This window comes from Scatophagus argus, chromosome 11 (assembly GCF_020382885.2).
Source record: "Scatophagus argus isolate fScaArg1 chromosome 11, fScaArg1.pri, whole genome shotgun sequence".
Lineage (NCBI taxonomy): Eukaryota > Metazoa > Chordata > Actinopteri > Scatophagidae > Scatophagus > Scatophagus argus.
This window is the reverse complement of record NC_058503.1, coordinates 17,256,389-17,277,796: the sequence shown is the minus strand read 5'-3', so window position 1 is coordinate 17,277,796 and position 21,408 is coordinate 17,256,389. Positions and strand designations below refer to the sequence as shown.

At 40.3% G+C, this 21,408-nt stretch overlaps 1 protein-coding gene across 2 annotated transcripts; it reads left to right on the top strand.

Annotated features, from left to right (window-relative positions):
• Positions 1-1,078: 1,078 nt before the first annotated feature.
• nxph2a (neurexophilin 2a) lies at positions 1,079-20,491 on the top strand. Of its 2 annotated transcripts, none has more exons than XM_046404934.1 (3): positions 1,079-2,533; positions 2,683-2,832; positions 17,616-20,491. In XM_046404934.1, exons 2-3 carry the CDS (start codon positions 2,788-2,790, stop codon positions 18,360-18,362), a joined length of 792 nt encoding a protein of 263 aa, XP_046260890.1. In that variant the 5' UTR covers positions 1,079-2,533; positions 2,683-2,787; the 3' UTR covers positions 18,363-20,491. The 2 variants fall into 2 exon arrangements, with proteins under 2 accessions (XP_046260890.1, XP_046260889.1); XM_046404933.1 differs by having other exon boundaries at positions 1,079-2,555.
• The last annotated feature ends 917 nt before the right edge of the window (positions 20,492-21,408 follow it).

Here is a 21,408-nt window from a genome sequence, read left to right as displayed (position 1 = left end):
CAATAGTTAATCAGTTACATATGCCTACTAATCCTAGAGGTGACAGTTATCACAATAAAGAGACTCTCGGGTTGGTATTAGTGTTCAGAGTTCAGTGGATGTTTAACTCCATATGGTGGCTGTTTGCACTTCAGTCATCATGAAAAGCAAAGTAAATATAATTTTAAAAAGCAAAGCAGTGCAAGATAGTATTTTAAGTCCTTTAAATATGTGATTTGTGGAAGCAAAGTTGATAAGAATCACTTTGTGTCAAAAAGGTAAGGCGTCGCTGACGCAGAGGGCTGAACCCTTTTGCAGAGTCCATAAAGGGCAGAAAGCCAGTGGTCCAAAATAATATTCTTTTAATTATAACACAAAAACTCTAAACAGGCACACACACTGTGGCACAAGGAACAACAAAAGGCTGTGGCAAAAATCATGGCAAGACGAGACGAGACGAGACGAGACGAGACGAGACGAGACAAGAAAAGAAAAGAAAAGAAAAGAAAACAAAACAAAATCCAGCATGAACCCCAAAAAACAACCCAGCAAACAGTGACGGGGAAGACGAGGACTAAATAGCCAACATAACGAGAAACAGGTGAAACACATAAGGGGAGGAGAAAGCAATCAGGATAACCCAAAGCAAAGCTACATGAAAAAGAGACACACAGGGGAAGTACTGCTTTCAAAATAAAACAGGACATGACAAAATCTTAGAACCTAATGCGTGGAAACACATGACAAGACGAACATGAAACACGGCACATGGACTCCAAAAGCAAAAGACAAAACCCAAGGCGCGACACTCTGAACTCAAACAAGTCACTTAAGCATTCCAGTCTGAAATGCTTGTGTATAAGAGCCACTCTGCCAGAATCTTTTGCTTTGGTCTGCCTGTATGTAAGTGTACCTTCAGCAAATGACCAGTGAAAGCACACACTACCATACGATAGTGTCATTTTATTAACACAGTATCCAGGCTGCTTTTGTCTTATAGTACAGAACACTGAACTTTTTAATGGACACATACATATACATAAATACAAACATTTTTAAGAGCAAAACATTGACATAATTCAATAATAAAAGAAATTGATGTCAGGAGTCAGAGGGCAACTTTACAACTGATTTACTGGAAACTCTTAATTCATCAGTGATGTTAAAGATGTTAATTTGTTCATTTTAATTGCACCCTGGTATGACTGTGGTCACAGAGAGGATGGCAGGCACCAGATGCCTTGTAAGGAGACACCTTCACACTGAACTGATCGTGCTTCAGTGGTTCAGTCAGCAACATTTTGTTCTGAACTGCTGCTCTTGTGTTTCATTATTTCACCTTCATATTTTAACTGCATTGCCCCAAAGAGCCATTAAAGCCTGTATACAGAGAGAGTTTATTTTCATTAGTCTTGGAAACAGTCAGATTAAAAAAAATTATATAAATCAGACGGTTTACAACTACCAGATGTAAAACGAAACCGTGAACAAACTGCAACTTCAACATCTTTCTTGTAAAAGGTGAGATGGCTACTTGAAGCCATGTGGTGGCGCCAGAGTCACATGGATCCCTAAATTCCAGTCTTATTCACAGTAGCAGGTGTTACTGCCTGTGTATATCCAGGAGCACGACGGCTGACCTTTAGCTGTCTGCACCGTGTGGTCACGACTGCAGCGTCAGCCAAGATCACTCACCAGTGTGTCTTTCACCGGTTTGATTCAAACACCCAAGTGACGTGAGTGTGTTTGCGAGCTGGAAGTTGTCACTGTGCAAACTAAATTAATAATTTTTAAAAAAGTGTTTATATGGAGTCCATAGCTCTTCAATAACACCTCACAAGGTGCGGGACAGTCACGGCTGCGTTTAGTCTAATGGGACTGGATTTATATGCCAGGTTATTCATCCATCGCCGACGACTGGGCTGTAACTGTAAAAAGTACAATTTGTGACGGTGAGATTACACGTCTCAACGTTTAAAGGGTTAAAAACGTGGACGACTTGCTGAACAAAACCTGATATCAGTGACATCAAGCATTTTACTTGTCTCCGAGGAGGAGGGAGTAAGACCCCAAAGGTAGATCTTGGGTTTGTCTCTCTGCACTGATGCGCGCCGACCTTGGAGTCTCCAAACGCGCAGCGGAGGATTTTGCGCACTGAAAACAAGTAGAGCAGCTGAGGAGAGCGCACAGCGAGCGGACTGCCGTCTGACTGACTGCAGTCCTGCCACTGGGATACGGGCTCACTTGGCTATACAGACCGAGTACATCGCCATTGTGTTAGCACCACCGCAGCTCGGGATTGAGGAGGGAACAATAAAGCGTGCAGTTTATTTCGGTTGGGCTTCTTTCGCAACTTAGAGGAGCGTGTTTCAAACGAGCCACTCAGTGTGTAGCCGCTTCAGCTCGTTTGTAGAGAAATCCAAGTGTCCCAGCAGCTCGGCGAAAATTCACTCAACATCCTGAGAGACGGAGGACGTTTGAGGGGATTTTAGGACTCTTTCCCGAAAGTGGATTGAACAAGGATGACACCAGCCGCCTCCCGCAATTAACTGAGGTATTACATTAGAAAAGAAACGGTAAGGGAAAAGTTTTTATTGTCTTCTTAAGATAAGATTCAAACATGCTACATGTGAGGTTCATCCTAATTTAACAAAGGGGTTTTAAGTGATTTAACTTGGTAATTATTTCCACTTTTCCTTGCAGGTGATCACAGCAATGCTTCAACGGCATGTACGTCTGTCCCTCTCCAAATCTCCCACAGAGGATTTAAGCGCCGCTCATTTCGAATAAGTCGAGAAGTCTGTGAACATGAGAGCTCTGCAAACAGTCCTGTTTCTTTTCCTCCTGCATCAGGTGAGGTTTCAGATGAATGGATGAGAAAAGACAGAATCTGTAGAAATTTTGTCTGTCCAAGAAGGCTTTGGAGAGAAAGTTCGAATAAGTGGCTTATTTTAATGCTCTTTTTATTATCCTGTAGGCTCCTTTCAAGACACCAAATTGGCTTATTTTCGATATTTAAATGATGTTATATATCGTGTATATTCATATGTAACATTGTAAAGCTGCCTCGTATAGCTCATGCGCTGTAAGATTTATCACTCAGCACGTAATGCCAAATGACAATTTCAATAAAATACAGGCATGAAATCTGGGTAGACACAGTCATCAACAGCAAATTTGTTGGCCGACGTGAACCCCTCATTAAGCCTTACAGGGGATAAGCTTGTTTTGTGTTATTTCAGCTTTCAGGCTATTAATAAAATACAGAAATACCTGATTTTAATGAACATTTTATTTAACATTTCTTCAAATAAAGGGTACCTCATCACCTCTTCAAATAAGGTGATCCATTTAATTTCTGCAGCTTCTATAAAGGATATTTTAGAAACACAAATATCCAGATTGATTTGATTTAATTTTGCGGAGCAGACTGTGACTTTGTCAGCTGTCACAGTGTGTGATACTACATGCAGTTCATTTTCCCAATAGCATCTGGATTAAGTTATTGTTCATATTTGGTATTGTGGCCTTTTTTTTAGGAAACATTTAGTTAGAATTTTTCTTTGTATGTTTACAATAATACAGAACTTTTACTTCCGAGTTAATGTGAGCACAATGATTATTATTTTATAATTATAAATTCTGCAGTGTTTTCAGTGTTGAGAAGTGGAATGAATGTCTTTTTAAAAATCATTTTACTTGTCACAGAATATAAACTAGTATTCACTGATGCGCCCGCTTGCACAGTTTATCATTTCTTTACAATGTGGTCACTTTTCATAGGTTGTATTATGGCCCTGGCATCCTACTTCTGTCACTCGAGGCTCAACAAAACCAGCATTACAATCCATGTCTTCATTCATTCAGCTGTGTTCAGCAGTCATTTAAAATCATTTTGCTTCCAGCCTTGAACACGTTTGACCTCTGTTGGACCCTCAACAATGCGCGAAGTGTCTTTGCCGTATACTGAAATAGAGGCCAGAGATTATAAAAAGAGAAGAAGAGAACAACAGCTGAAAATTGTAGAACCTATAGATTTTCATTGCCTGCCCTCTTCCTCCCTTAGAACTCAGACAATGCGATGAAATCTGCAGTCCGTTTGAGTACACAGAAAATTATTTAGTATTTACCAGGGACTGATTGTCTTGAGCTTCTGGACATAATCTTCCTGTAGTATAATTCTGTTTTTATTGCAGGAATAAGCTCCCCAAAGAAAAATCATAAGCTTGAGGGAAATTTAAAGGTCTTTTCCCGCTTTTTTCCCAGCAGCAGCTGAGATGCAGTGGAATAACGTGAGTTTTATCGTGATCATCAGTGCTTTACGGAATCTTGTCGTCATCAGACCTGAAAAGAAAATGCCATGTGATTGAAGAAGTTCCTTACATCTGTGCTGTCCTCAAAGAGGGCTCTTTAAAGATAGCCTTGAACTGGGCAGATTCAGCAGCAAAATGCTGTCTGCTCTGGCTGCTGTTGTAATCAGCCTTGTGCCTACTGGGAGCTCTGCCTCCAGAGAGGGAGACAGGCTGCCTCCCCAGAGAGGCTGTCTTCATATGCCTCAGTGGCCTCCCTCCCAGCAGACCCACCACTGTCTGACTGGGGACATACTGGCCCTTATCAATATTCCCTGACCTTCCAAATGATAAAAAATTGTAAGTACCGGGCTAACGCTCAATCAAAGTGTGAAATGCGCACCAAAACTTCTGCAAAAGAATCTTTCTTTTTCTTTTATTTTTTCTCTTAGCACATCCGCTTCATAGGTGTTTATTATGAGGAGACGCTGTAAACATGTCATTAGGGTTGACATGAGACAAAGTTGCACTGCTAGATTTCAACCCACGGCATCACAGGAGGCACATCAGACAACTGAGCCACCAGGATACCCCGTTTCACCGATAGATCTTTTTCCTTTTCACTTTTAGAGGTTGGCAGTCTTTAGTTTTGCATAGCTATGGTGGATTCATCCTAAACAAGAAACCAAAACACAAACACCCCCCAGGGGTCTTCATACACACTCATACAGGAAACATTCAGAACATGAATCAAATGGTGAAAATGTAACCTCAGCCTTAGCATCTGTGCCATACCCCAGGGACAAATAAGAGGGTCAAAGCCATCCTGGGAGAACCCATTCTTCCCCTTGACATCTGCTGCACTTATCCTCTGTGCAATGACAGCAGAACAGTGTAGATGAAGATAAAACATACTTGAGAGCCTTTGCTCTTTGCAGTTTTCCCGTGCTCGTCCTGCCCTTTTTTTAACGCTGTCTGGGATTAAGCGCAAGAAGACATTGACAAAGTCTATTAAGCCTTTGTATCTTATTGCCAGGGTAAGAGCTTTTTGGCAATGTTACGTCATGATAAAGCATGTGTGGCCAGTGCCAAGAGGATCAGTGGTGGTGTTAAACATATAGCTGTTACCTAAACACCACCCAGGGTCGGACGGAGCAGGCATGGAGCGAAAGTCTTGATAGAAGGGTGTGACGCATTAAAGAGACAAAGCTTAGCTGGTTACTCGTAGGCTGAACATGTCTTGTCCTCTAGATCCGCTACACGCTCGGAGTTCATCCCTGCAACTTTGATGCGCACTGATTTAAAGGATTACAAGTCATTCCTCAAAGGATTTAGCATTAATTTCAACAGTTTTTTTTAATCATTCATTTATTAAGGTCTAGTTGCTTGATTATCTGTTCATCCACCAATGAAAGTGGAAAATAGTTAAGACAAGAAAATCAGAATGGTTCAGTTTTAGCAGCTAATATTATTGTTTTTTTCCCAGCTTAAATTTTTTTTCTCCGCAGTGCTGGAGTGAGACAGTGAGGCTCCATTCAAAGTCAAAACGGGCTCTGGCAAGGACAACAGTTTTATCCCCGTCTTCATAACAAAACACAAATTCTACATAAAGTCCCTCTCTAAGGGCTCTTTAACCCCTTTCCCCTTCCCCATGCTCAATTAGGTTTGGTTTTATTATTTATTTATTGTATATTTAAAAGCAACTAACACTGGGAAGTGTAATAAAATGTACAGTGGGGGGATTAGGAGCAGCTCTTTAATCTCACGCTTCTGATAATACTGCATGGGCTGATTGATTAGTTTTTCAGGAAGCTTATGTCAGAAAAACCTAATCCGTCTTTGGATTGTGCCAGCCTTGTAAGGTTTTCCGCGCTGCCACTTTATCATGGCGGCGAATTACAGAGCTGCTGGGCTGTGATAAGGTCCTCGTCTCTTTTACAGACCCCACCGCCCAGCCCCCTGTACCCCACCCCCCACCCCCACCCTTCCCTCTGGACAATAAAAAAAAAATTGTGTTTATATTCTTCACATCCCTGCTATGCTTGGTCTTCACATCAACCTCTCTCAGGATTTGCCTTGTAAGAAAGAGAGAGAGAGAGAAAAAAAGAGTGGAACTTAAGTCTTCAAAAACCCACCAGAGAAATTGGGTGGGTAGAGAGAAAAATACGAGAGAAAATAGCAGGAAGGCCAGTAGAAATTTCTCTGGAAGTGATTAAACGTGGATTGACGAAGTGAAGGGGCCTTGTATGCATGTGCTGCCTTGAGTCATTTTGGAGCCTACATGGTTCAGATGTGTATCAGTGCTCATATTGGGGTCACAGTGTTTCTAGCCAGAGGGCTTGACTAGATAATCCCCCATAAACAATACTCTCTGTGGCATTTGCAGTCCTCACTCTGTATGTTGTCTCAGACCTCTGAAGGCGAGGTTGCCATTTCTGCAGGCTAAATCCCTCACATGTACCTTGCAGACACTACAGGTTGTATTGACCGTAATGAGCCGTGCTACTTTTCCAATCATCAATCATAATTGTGTGTGTGTTGGCAATAAATCTATGATAAAGGTCCTGAAATGGAGAGAAAGAAGTTCCAAATGATTGATAGTTGTGGCACATTTGCCCTTTGCATTTACAATAACCAGAGTGTGGCTGCTGGATGGACCATTAAAGGCTAAATTTAAACAATTATGAACAGCACAATTACTTTCTCACCAGCTTCTCTCATGATGTGAACTGTTAGGCCGAAGCGAAGTTCTGAGTAGCTCTTATAGAGCAAGTCACACCCACCGTGGCGGCTCTGGTGCAGGAAACATTATGTTTAATATGATGGTGAGTTTCCCGGTCTTGGTCCACAGCTCTGAATTTTTATGGGCGACATGCAGCCTGAGGCAGCGTTAGATCTGGAGGCTCTGCTGCCTAATAGTACTGTTGTTACTGCTCTGCGGGGTCAGAAACATCCACCTCTCTCTGATGCACAGCCTCACTGTTTAACGGCTCTTTCACTGTCTGCACCACTTTTCATTGCTGCTGCAACAAAACAAAAGGTGGGGATCATTTCAGACCTTATGGGGTAGGTATTTTGTCTCAATTGTGCATGGATGACAGAATATCATCTCGGGAATGCTGGTGTCAATTTTTGGTTTACTACATCAAATATTGCACTAGTTCTCTTGTTGCTTTTACAGCCGTGAGTTCTCCGTTTGTGTCAGAACTATGAAACTCGGGAGAAAGCGAAAGTTCCTCTCTCTTTGAGCCCTTTCATATTTTCCAAACACTCTGACATCTGAAGTTCTTAATTACCACCTGGTTTGGTACTTTGGAGAAGGCAATCACACTTCATGTCAGAGCTCAGGAAAATGATTGACCTTTTTAATTAAAAGTGCATTGCTTTCCCATGAAGGCAAGGTGTGACAGCTTTAGAATAAGTACAATAAATCTCCTTTCTGATTATTCTCAGTTTTGCATTTCCTCCTGTGCTGCTGAGCTTTGAGGCCTTTCTTTTCAGCTTGTCATTTCCAGCCTTAACAAAGTACTGTCAGCTCCCCTCTGTCTTTGTATATTTCTTTCAAGTACCTGTCTTCAGAGCTACTCAGAGAGAAAGGAAACAACGTCTTTCCTACTCTCGTTTCTTCTTCAAAGGGAGCTGTTTCGGTGAAATCAGCTGAGGCGCAATCTGCTTTGAGAACAGAAACATTTGCTCTGTCAAATTTAGTGGACGTACGTTTGAGAAAATCAAGCAAAAACATTTTTGAATTAAACACCTGTATCATTTGCGGCACGCGTTTGAAGAGAAGCTGTCACACACACGAACACACACACACACACAAAGCTCAGTGAGAGAAATGTTTAGATTATGTCTTCCTGAGAAGAAAGTGGAAAACGAAAACCCGAACCACAATATTCTTTTCAGAATAACATGCCATGCGTATTCAAGTATTAGCCAAGGAGTTTTACAAGCGTGTTTACTGTTGTTGTACAAAGTAGAAGGTGTTAAAAACTGGTCAAGGGAATGATAATTACACTGAGACCAACGTACTTTGTGGTATTATCCTTCTGAATCCCTGCTATCAGACATACGGAGGTGGGCTGCAGGTGTCAGGAGCCAGCACAGGAGTTGACGCTTTGACCATGTAAGGGGATTATGAAACTGATGATGCGTTGAAAGGTAACGCCTGCCTAAAAGTGAAGTGTTCAGGGCTTTGCCGCTGTCACATGTGGCAGGTGCTGAGATAACACAAGTATCCAGATTACCTGGAGGCTCTTCTCTCCTAGTGGGATCTCTGCTAACACTTTTTGAACACCTGACATCTTAGCTGCATTTAAATTTCTCACACTGAGTCATTCTCACTCACATCTCGCTTTCACCTCCCCAGGCCTTGCCGCCGATGTCTGTGAAAAATCAAATGATGACGGTCTCCTGCGGTTAATTCACAAAGGAGGCACATTATTTTAAATTCTGACTAGCAGTGCAATTTTGATCGACTCAGTTGATGCCATGAAAACTTTGGGTCTAAAGTAAATATTTATGGAATCATAAAGCTTCTCTGTTTTATTTATCTATTTATTGAGTTACTGATTCTTGTAAATAAATATCTAATTTAGCGGTTCATTTGCAGCCCTTCAACAGATGCTGTGGAATGCAATGCTTCAGTGCAGTTTCAAAGTATTTGTACTTTTCTTTTCAGTTGAAATGGGCACATTTTACAACACCACATTTACCCTGAATACAAGACTTTGTCTGTTTATTTATTACATACAGGCACAGCTATGAATTGAACTTCCCATCAGTGTGTAAAGCAGCTAAAATTAGCTCCCTCTTCACCGGGTACAACAATAAAATGCTGCCTACACATAATTTCTTCAGTAATATTAAGTATAATGACGCTTACACGTCCGTTCTGGTATATATAGTGAATACTTTTTTGATGTGTTAACTACATAATGCTCATAATGCTTAAAGCATTTACTTAAAGCTACAATTTTGTTGTTTGCTTGTCACAGAATATCTGTACACTGTAGTAATGCTGCTTTTACGTAATTCACCACTTACCTCACTGGCTGTATATGCAGCTCAAAGTAGTTCCATCACTGTTCTGTAATGAGTAAAGAGTCTGAATTTCATTAGCTGAATGCTGTTTTAGAGGTCTTCTGTATAATATAATAAAACTTCGGTGAGTGGTTATATTTAGAATTTGATTTAAAATACGCTACGGCAAAGCATCTATTGAGAAGAAAAACTTGTTACTCATATCAGGTTTTTTTTTAATGCAAATATGACAAAACATACGCTATAAAGAACTACTACTGTCACCTTTTACTTCTTGCCTAGGAGTAGAGGCAACCTGGTTTCAATATTGAATCAGCAGGAAAAGAATTGTAGGGTTGTGAATTATATTTATATCGACTGGTTTGCTGTGTCAAGCTGTTTATATTCTTTTATGATGTGGTTTGTTAACACAAGTTGTTCTGGCTTCCTTGTAAGGCAGCATTTTTTGACATCTTGTTGACTCCTGGTTGACTGGCACTAAGATTTCTGCAGATTTCTGATGCAAGTGGTTATGACAAAATTACCGGCGGATGTACTACATTGACAGCACTTTGTAGAAATGCCGCATCAGGAGGCACTGGCACAAACTAGAACCCAAAGTTTGTCAGCAAGGTTAGAGCTACATGTGATATAATTTGTGATATAATTTCCTGTTTATTGGGTAAACACCGAGCCGTGTTTCTACATTTCTGTGTTGACAGCTTTTGGGCTGCAGAAGACGTAATTGATTCTGATTTGGGCAATTTAATTTATTGCGTCCTGTAAGGGAATCCTTTTTGATGATCCTAAAAACTATGAAGACTCATTCACTATGGAAACTCATACAAACACTAATATAAGTATAAAAAGGTGAGGTGTTAGTTGTTTGTTGTTAGTTGTCATTTGATTTATGTTAGGCACAGGAGGGTTATGTTACGTGCTATCATTTATGCTAATCATATGATGTGAGCAGCTTGCCGTAACATGATGAGCAGCGTGAACTTATTTTGTTGTGCGCAAATTTTTGTAAAATGAGGTACTCATGCATCATAACTTCATGAGCTCTATATTCCTTTTTTGTGCTCTGTTTGGGTTAAATTAAATTAAAAAAAAAGACTTATACGAGGAGGAATCTCCTGCATAATTTCTTTAAGAAGGTAGTGGGCAGTAATAAGTGCTCTTGCTTTTTATCAGGGCTTTTACTGTCTGTCTTCACCACAGATGATGGAGGTCAGATACAGTGTAAAATCAACAGCTCTTGAGCTGGTGGAGATACTGTGTCTTACTCGAGGACTTTTGAATTTTTGCTTACAACATAATGAGCTAATGAAGTGCAGATGCGTACATGATGCTGCATTTGAGCACTTCACATCTTATGAAACCCTGAGGCTTTGTTTGCTTTTTCGTATGACTGGATACCCTTGGATCAACTGATGCAGCCCTCATGTGTGTCTCATGGTGACTGACAACAGAGCCAAAAACTTTTCTTGTTTTGTAGAAAAATGTAGGTCTCAACGCTAACCAACATTTAAAAAGTGCAGGAAGCGGACTAGTCAGATGCAGCAGCACATTGTTGAAATCTGTGAAGTCACAGCTACAGTGAGCATAGTACTTTTTTCTTGCCATTAAATAGTTTTTGCCACAGTTTTCACTGCACATTCAGTGTGATGTCACAAATCAAATTTGCACAATTACTATTCAGTGTTGATACACCAAAGTTGTTTGCGGTTTGATCTCAACAGCTTGCGTTTTTAATACCGCTCACTCGTCTTCCCGTCTCTACAACGTAGAACATCTTGACAGCAGTTGCACACTTGTTACATTTTATGACAACAAAGTGATGCATGCTCTTTAAGTTTCTCCAGGCCTTCTGCCAACAAGCAATAAAGAAATGATGGTACTAGTGAGATTGTAGTCATGAAAACATCAGCACCATTTCCCATGGAGCTTGCTATTCCCTCTCCTCTCAGCATCAACACTTGTTTAGACAGTCAGCTGGTCAGGTGTAAACATGCAGAGGTGTTGACAGGATTAGTTTTTCGGCCTTTGAATGTTGTGCTGCTTACCAAGGTTCAAGTGCAGCAATCTATCACATGCATTATACTGTATATTGACTGCTCTCAATATTCAGCCAAATTAACCTGAGTATGTAGATAATGGATTCAACTGCAAATTCAATATTGAAGCTATAATATCTTAAGCAGGAATGTTAAGATATTACAGGCTGTGCTCCATTTCATTCTCACAGAGGTCAGCTGGTAATGGCCAAAAGGATTATACTTGGGGGGAGTGGATATGCTACATGCACACACATACACACACACGCACACACACTAAAAGTAGCCTTCTGTGATTGGTAAGGTGCCCCCGGTGCGGATTTGCTTTTGCGATCCACCACACTGCTGAAGCACCTGCCATGTGTTTCCCAGGACGGCCTCTGATTAAAAGTGATGGCTCTGGAGCGTGAGGCTGTTCCAGCGATCAGAGCACCAATCTATTCTTCAGCAGCGTGTAGACTCTTGCTCTGCGCTGCCTAAGTGCCTCCAGGGCCTTCTCTCCTGGAACCGGCTCTGGGTGTGAATCATTACAAATGATATGCCCTGCAACAGGGCAGGAAGATGGCTGGGTAAGGACGTGGGGCAGGGGACTGCAGGCAGAGAATGGTTTTAATGTGCTGTGTGTCATGTTGGATGCTTGAAAGCAAGAGGCTGCAGTCGATCCAGCTCTGCAACAATCTGTGGTCTAACTGTGTGAGCAGCACTAATATGGCAGGTGTTGTGTGGCAGTAGCGCCGAGGAAGTATTATGGTAGGCGGTGGTGAAGCCGGAGTAATTTCCGTGGGACGTCCAGATTTTTACTACGCAGAAACGCATCAAGTTAATGAAGCTTCAGACACAGAAAATTAGCAGAGAAATGAATTGCACCACCAAAGTGAGGTCAATTTGCACAGATAAATCCATGAAGAACAGTGGAGTGCATCATTGGAACTGCTCTGCTTGCACTGATGAGCAGGTTAATTGCCCATTTTGTTTATTGTGAGAAAGATGCCTGAAACCAATTTTCCCCAGATGCATATCCCAACCTTATGTACTGGAAAGGAAAAAATAAACTATGGAAAACTCCAAAACAGATTATTTTAGCTCACTGATACAAGGAACTCGGTAATGAAGATACCACAGAGGCTCTCGCACAGAACAAAAGAAGAGACATAAAAGATGACAGAAAAGCAGATCTCAGATCATGAGTGGGAGCCACGTTTTCAAGTATGGCAGGTTGAGAGAGACTCCATCTTTGCCATCAAAACAACATTGCAGCCTTGCCCGCGGCCCAGAACTCGTCACAGCCGAGCGCAATGTTGCCGGCTGCTCACTGCAAATGCATTTTAACGGCATCTCTTTAGATGATCCAGAAGCCAGATGTCACTGGCTTCTTAATAACTTTCTAGAGGCTAGTTCTGGTCACTGTGGCAATTACCTTTATGTCAGGCCTCTAAAAGATATGTCTACCCACGGGACAAGCAGGCAGCCAGCTCCATAATGCTCATTACAGATGGATGTCGAGGCTGATTCATCCCGACTCTGTGTGTGGCATGCTGCTGCTCAGACGGCTGTCAGTATTTAAGATCCACTAATACCTCTGGATGGTATTGATCTTACAGAGCAACGTTAAATCAAATGTACTGAATGCGCTGAAAAGATGGGACCTTTACAAAAGATTGTTTAACTACGCTAATGACATTTGTGCCTGTTTTTATCATTTATTTACAGAAATTACAGCAAAAACAGAAAATTTAGAAAGTTGCAAACAAAACGAGCTTCACAGATGCACATACAGACATATACATCCAAATATGTTCCTGAATAGAAGAAGAGAATAAATACTTCATGCAACATTAACTTGTTAATCCCCCAACCAAGCTGCACAGTTTCACTCAGCTGTGAATGTGCTTTTGACTCGTGTGAAAGAATCTGACAAGAAGATCTAGTGCAATAATTGCTTGTGTAGTAAGATAAAAGGATGAAGATGTATAGGTAATTTACCTAACTGTGCCTCAAGCATAAATAACATTTTTCTTCTTGGATATAAGAAGAAACAGCCTGTCAGTGACAGCTGGACTAAATGTGTGCACTTCAAGTCTGTTGTGGAGGATGAACTTTCCAAAGTTCAGTTTTTATGCTGATTAACTTATTTCAATGAGAAACCTTCATGTTATATCAAATATACACTTTTGTTTAGACCAACCGATATTAATTCTAAATCAGTCCTGATGTATAAGTTCTGACTATAACAGTCAACATAAATTCCTGTATTTATTGTTTTTTCTGTTTCTAAATTCCTGATTCTAAATGACATTTTTGTGCTCATATTCACACATATACACTAATACCAGTAAATCTGTGATATAGGCATTGTTTTGCACATTTTATTTAATTAACAACTTTTTGAATGTTTTCTGCAAATGAGTGGGTCATCCAGAATTAATCTTAATCCCATTTCATTACTAGTCCATCATATTTACTTTCAGTCAATTGTGCATTTGAATTTAACTTAAAAACATTTCTATTTTGGAAAAAAAAATCTCACAATGCAATGCTTTATCTTTATCTTATCAAAGAGGTCTAAATTACAGTTTACTAAGTGTAAGAAATCTCAATTTAATAGTCACTATAAAGTAAACTATAAAGTAAGTAAGGTAAGTTTTTAATCATGACATTTGAAGATATCAACTGGAAGCATCAGCTGTGTGCAGTTCTGGAATCAGTCAGACCTCAATATTTTCATTCACTCGCCTTTATGTTTGCCTTTATGTGTGCTCATTCATAAGGCAGACATACGTTTGGCTGCTGTGGCATACTTTATGAATGTAATGACTCTATTCAGGGCTGTAAGGTTCATGCATCTCTCTGTGTTTTTGTGTAGGACACACAGGAAAAGGAAGGAGCTAAACCACACAGACTGCAACGTTTGCCACTAGTCACTTTACGTAGTTCGGTTGAAATGAGGTCTGGTGTTTTCAGCTTCATAAGTCTGCAGTTATTATCATAATAATGTCTTGTTTCAAGTCACCCCGAAATGCCTCCAGCACAGCAGCACCGATTAAGAAATCTTAATTAAGCTTTTGTAGATTCTCCTTCATCAGACCTTGCCTCTTTTTTTCCCCTCCACAGCATCTTGTTGTACAAAAACTCAGATTCCTTCAGTCTGTTTTTAAGAGACAGCTCTTCTGCCAAAATGAATGAGGTGTGTTAGCATGTGTGTGTGTGTGTGTGTGTGTGTATTGGTGCTGAGTGTCTGCAGGGAGACAGCGAGAGAGCGAGAGCGAGACAGAAACCAAAGCCTGTGTGTCAGTGCAAGCTTTCAAGTTCCCAGTGCTTCATCTCTCTCGGGGCATTTAAGTATTAGATATCCCTCTGCTGATCCCCTTGTTGTCACAGCAATTTCCCCAGTTGCTCATCATACTTAAACTCCTCTCTCATTTCCATTATAATCATTCTGTACAAAGCTCACCTGAGATTTACACTGAAAGACAAAATTTGGTTTCACCGCCGAAGCTACGCAGCACGACACCTAATGTGTAACAGATATAACGGCGCAGGCGAGTGGGAAGACTAGTGCCACATCTTCTTTGCTCACAGCAGTGAAGAAATGTTCCTGTTGGGAGCCCGCAATCCCACGGATTTTATGTTCAGCGTCGCCTGTTATTGTGATGTTGTAAGAGTCAAATCAAATTAACAGCTGAGCTCACATGAGGTATTACCAAGTGGCAGCATCAGCGAGGGAATACTGCCACTGGAATTGGTTGATTAAATGACTGCGGATGTGATGAGCGAAAGAGAGGGACATTATTAAAGTGTTGCTTCATTCATCCATGTTTACAGGGAGCAACTGTCTTAATTAGGTATTGTGACGGCTGATAGATGGGCCAGACGCACTGTCGGTGGGAGACACATTGATTTCACATTACATATCCAGATAGCCTTTAAGTCGTGCTCACCACATTAAGGTGTTAATACTGTCTGGGACCTAAGCAGCCTTGTAAAGAAAAGATATAAGACACACATAGGTTGAATGGAGGGGTTTATAGGGATGTGAGTGTGACGAAACAAATTGTGGCAGACAGACCTAGTTTGTTAGCTTTGTACACATGTGCCTCAGTTAGGCTTACAGCAAAATTATAATTAGTCTGGAAGTAGTGCGCCGCAGCTGAGAATTCAAACAGCCGCTTCTTAGTGTTTTCAACATCTGCTTCTCTCAGTGATCCCTACAACCGGGCCTGGGGAAAGCCGGCACTACTAATTACTAATAAAACTAGCTAAGCTTATTGCCGTGAATTATTAAAGCTTTATCTGAAGTGGACCAGGAATCGCTCCTGAAGCTAAAAGGCTCTGAGGTACAAGGAGGGATCACAGTTCATTGCTGAGTCTGGATTAGCACTTACCACATACTTTAGCAAGCCTGTATTATTGTTGGGAACCATTACATGCTCAAGTTCATATGCATGAGGTATCTAAGAATAGCGACGGTGAAATGAGACCAACTCGCATGTTAAGTCTGAAGGATTTTCATTGTCTATGTAATCTGACAAGCGGTCCTGAAATATTAAAAGATTTGGACAAATATGAGCCCAGTTGGAGTCAGTGGATCCGAAAGGATTCCCTGATACTGCTCTGTGCATTTCTTGCTTTTTTTTCCACCATCTTGGGTGCTGCTAGTGTTTCTGAATAGTTTCATTCATTGCAATAAAATTGCAAGTTTATGCCCTGCTTTTGTACTCTTCGCTTTTAGTGTAAAGCTGGGGTTGCTATCTTTGGAAAAGCCAGCAAGAGCCATTGCAGCTCAGCTGGGAGATTTGTGTGAGTGGCGAGTTTGCTACATCCAACAAGATCTCTTAGCTTTTTTAGCCTTATAAAGGCAGCTATGCTCAGCGCTGCAAGTGCGTGCTTTGTGCTAATGTTACTGAGTTAGCTGCTGAAAGAGAGTCTGTCGCTGCTGCAATGACTCATTCTTTAGCGCTGGGGTTGTGTATTGTGAGCGCAGTCTCAATCACATGTAAGCAAACTCCTAATATTATAATAATGAACATAATCAGCAATCATGGCTATCATTAATACATACATTTGTCAAGTTAGCATGTTAGCATTGGCAAAAATTGGCTGCACTTTCTCTGCCATTCATGTGCAAATTGCTCGCTAATAGCTTTAGCAACATATCTGTTTAGCCTTGAAGAAGTCATGTGAGTAAGGGGTAGGCAAGTGTGCAGGTAGAAAGGCTGGTAGGCCATCCTGTCATTTCATCGAGTTTATTAAATGCTTGCATCAGACACTGGATTTTTTGTCAGCATTTGATTTATTGATTGCTGTCAGAATGTTCATGAAATTCCTATATAACAAAAATGTTTAAATAAATTAGCAACCCTACCTCTAACTTAAAAACTTTGCATTAGCAGAGAGACTCTATAAAATTACTATAAATACCATTTTGGGTACACTTAATCAGGCTGAATCTACAGCTACATACAGTTTTAAATAGAAATAAAATCTAATCTAATAAGATCTAAGATTTAGAGGTGCTCATACCTCATCAACTGTCTCATCCAACTGTCTGCAAGAACGTGAATAAGCTCGTTTCTCAAAATGTTGAAATATTCCTTTAAATACAAGACAATAACACTTAAGTTTTTTCCTTTGTAATGAACCTAGACTGTATTGTTTTTAATGATCTGCATATATTGTATACAAACATTAAAACATTGATGTTTATGTTAAAAGCATTTACAAGTATTAGAAACAAGTTCACAAGTATTTTTATAAGCAGCTGAATGGTGTATTTGCTGTTAAACAAGTAATCACATTTGATTCCATTTCTGCATTCTTGTTTTTCAATAGTGAAATTAGGCTATTTTGTTTTTCTCCTTTATTAAAAGCACAGAAAATTCAAATGCGGCTGTACTAAACTTTTTGTATGTTCAATAAAATGTCATATACTTATCAATCATAGACTCATTCAGTATTCTGATTATGTTTCCTCTCCAACTTTAGTGCTGATGTGCTGTTCACTTTATCCTCAGTGCTGCTGTGTCATTTTATAGCGCAATCACTACAGATAAGTTGTCAATGAGTGCTAAATTTACTTAGATTTTCTGTGACATACCCTGTCTGTGAAAGCTATCACTGCACACTTAAATTATTTGATTATTTGAATTATCTGAACAAACTATAAACAATAAATGCATCACTGTCTGTCTCTTTATAAGATTTCAAATTTCAAAAAGATTTCATGCCATTTAATGTTTTTCTGTCTACCTTCACTCTGCTTTCTCTAAAGGTCACATGCAGGAAAGTGCACGGGGGAGCCACGGAGCTCATCACATGGGGCGACAGTGATAATGAACAGAAGATTTCTCCCACAGGAGCCAGTCCACGGATCCTCAACCCCCTGCGTTTGTTTGCCAGGGGCTCCCCTGGGTTCAAGACTAACATGAGGGAAAATACATATTTACAGAACATGGAGGACTTCTGGGACTGGTTATCTAACCAGACAGATGTTCAGGGTGCACAGGCCAGAACTAAACGCAGGCCTATCGTCAAGACTGGCAAGTTCAAAAAGATGTTTGGGTGGGGGGACTTCCACTCCAACATCAAGACTGTCAAACTCAACCTGATGATCACAGGGAAGATCGTGGACCATGGGAACGGCTCATTTAGCGTTTACTTCCGCCACAACTCCACGGGCCTGGGGAATGTGTCAGTCAGCCTGGTGCCCCCCTCCAAAGTGGTGGAGTTTGAGATCGCCCAGCAGTCCACGCTGGAGACCAAAGACACCAAATCGTTCAACTGTCGCATTGAGTATGAGAAGACGGACCGCAACAAGAAGACTGCCCTGTGTAACTATGAACCATCCAAGGTGTGCTATCAGGAGCAGACGCAGAGCCATGTGTCTTGGCTATGTTCTAAACCCTTCAAAGTCATATGCATCTATATAGCCTTTTACAGTGAAGACTATAAACTGGTGCAGAAGGTATGTCCTGACTACAACTACCATAGTGACACGCCCTACTCGTCCACAGGATGATCTAGCAGTTGTTAGTATGCATCAACCTTTTGTTCGACCTTTGATGTAAATGTCAACCTTTAAGCTCCTTGTCCCCAAATACCTAAATACCTGAGACATGTTGCAGAAAGTGCAGCTTATAATGGGATACACTCTAGAGAGATTTGATGTATTGTTACATGAAACCTTTGTATATACTGCAGGCACGTATACAGATCTGAAACTTGAGACAGTTAGGTGTCCAGGGATTTGGTTTTAGGGGTTGATCTGGGATTCTGAGCTAGCTACCAACCCTGGGTGACTCCTCCCCATCTCAACAGCACATGTTCTGCGTAAACCTCTGGTATAATTAGCATGTTGTCCAGATGTTTTCTTCAAGGCTAGACCATAGGCAAGCAGCCTCCCAGTTGGGAAGTGCATCCTGACTTCTGTGCCAGTGCTGCATTGAAGCTAATGTAAAGCAATTTCCTCACCTCAGCCAGTCATGGGATGAAATATGACAAAACTTTCAATCATGTTAATTATTTCATTGCCAAGGCATTCGAATAGTCATTCAACGGGGCATAAAATTAGATATTCTACATTTGAAACACACTGACTGATTAGTCAAAATGATCTGTTCATTGCGTTTGAACCAGAGCTAACATCCGTTTGTACCTGTTAACACAACAAAGACAGGATCGTTTGTAATATTTTAAATTAATTTGATCAATGGGTATTTTTTCAAGCAGCTCTGAATAATGAATATGGCCTTACAGTCTATGTTTTACCTCTAACAGGGAGTGAAATGAAGTGAATTGAGTGATTATACAAAATAAACTGATCTGACAGACACATCTAATCCAAAGGCAATCAGGAAGTCTAGTCATAAGTCATTACACATGTAGGAACCCATCATCGTATAACCTGGCTGCAGGCTTGTGTGCTCCTTAAAATGTGTTGGTTTTCTGCCACAATCATCATAAGGCAGGTGTATGCTGTGCTGAAATCCAGCATCTGTGTTTGCAGGATGCACTTTGAGGCATCAGCCTGCTGAAGGGCCCCGCAGTGGATTAATGTGTCAGGAGAGGCGGGGGGCAGGGGGAGCGATAATTGCAGGACAGGTGGATTTAGTGAGTCTGGCAGACAATTATCAGCACTTTGTCATGGTCCTGCCACCAGCCCTGACATTACCTGTCTTTAATAGGCTTTAATTAGCCTGGGAAATTTCTTTTACCTAAGACTATGAGTGGAGAAACCAAAAGCCAAAACAAAAAAAAAAAAGAAAGAAAAAAAGAAAAATCTGTCTGGAATTTTAATGAGAAGTGGGACTAAATTTCAAAATGTCAGACATTTCCCGATTGTACAGCAGATTTAAGTTGACTGACTTTTGTGTTAAAGTGGATAACATCCAGTCTTGTTGTAAATGGTGTAATGTGCTTTGACTTGCAATCACTGACATGGTTTTAAAAGGTTCTGTTGAAAACCATCAACACATTGTCATAAGTTGTGCTGATTGCGTGTATTCGGGGTCTTTAGACTAGGGAATGTGCCAATGACTTAGCACATGGCAATTATTTTGGACAATGTTACTCTATTTTCTGTATCCAATGTCTTTCCCCATCAGCTGTAAATGATCCCGTCACATGATACCCGAGGAGAGGTGCACGATAAGGAAATTAATGAATTCGAGTTGATCTGTGTGGATGTTTTAGTTCTGCTCCTTTGTGCAAATACTATATATTAACATGTAACTCTAAAACTAAATGTGTTTACTTATGGCTTCAGAGTAAACAATGTCAGTTTATTCTTTTTTTTCCCCAAAGAAATATATCAGTGAAGTATACCGTTCCTTATTTTTGGTGTTTGTTAAGCGATATCATGTAAATGATGTAGATGTCATATTTATTGCTCACAGTTAGAGATTGCTTTGATTTCCATTTTTGTAATCCTTGCAGATTGTACCCTATTTTGAGTTCCTGCTTGCTTATTCTTGTTTAAAACAGTTTCCTCTGTAAGATGGGAAATAAGAGCACTGCTGTGTGTATAGTGTAAGTAAAAATGTTCATTTTGGAATATTTGATTTCATCTTGGATTCATTTTATTAATATGAAATTGTAAAGAAATTTTAGGTTTGTATGGCATTAAACCTTATTTGAACTTGACTCCCAGCATATTGTCACACTGACCCAGCCTCAGTCTGTCTGTGTTCACAGTTGTCTCGTTTCGCACCTACAAGGGCTTCTCAACAGGATAAACACGCCATTTTAAGAAGTACATTTCAGTGTAGCTTTTTAATGGGCAATAAATCTGTGTCCACAGGCGTGGATGATACCAGAGGTACACCTCGGGGAGCACATCCATTTTGCTGCGGCCATCAGGGACAGGGGTCTTTTCATTCGCTTCCATTACTCTTATCTGATCAGGGTGAGGCACCTACTCTTTAGGCATCAAGTCACACCAGGCTTTCATGCTGCACACATACCAGTGCTCGCAAAAAGCAGAGAAATATTAACATCACATTTCACTTTTCATGTTTTTCTGGGGTGATAATACTTATATACTACATTATTAGACATTTAAACCACAAATGACTTTTTCTCAGTTAGCCAGCTGCTCATGTTATACTCTCATTTGACAATTAACACTGATAATTTCAGGTGTAATTTTCTAAAAAATAAGTAAATAAATAAATAATAGTTACGCTAATTTTTAAAATTACATTTACATCTTGTTTAGGGTGGCACAATGAATCAAAATAGTATACAGTATAGGCAAGTGAAAAAAAAACAGCTTGCAGAAGCTAAAGTCAAATGTGTGACAAAACAGATCATCATAATGAAGCATGTAGTGCCACAGAGGGAGTACAAATGTTATCCTGATGTGAGAGAACAAAATGTCTCACACAAAAATGTCACAATATTTATTTCAGTGAAAATTGAAATTGCAATGCCATCATATTGCAATGTCACTATTTTTTGCCTTATAGTGCAGCCCTACTCCTGTTCATTTTAGTATCACTTGTGTTCAAACTAACAATAACATGTGAAGTGACATTTATGTCAGTGCAGCAGGAAAACAGTTTACT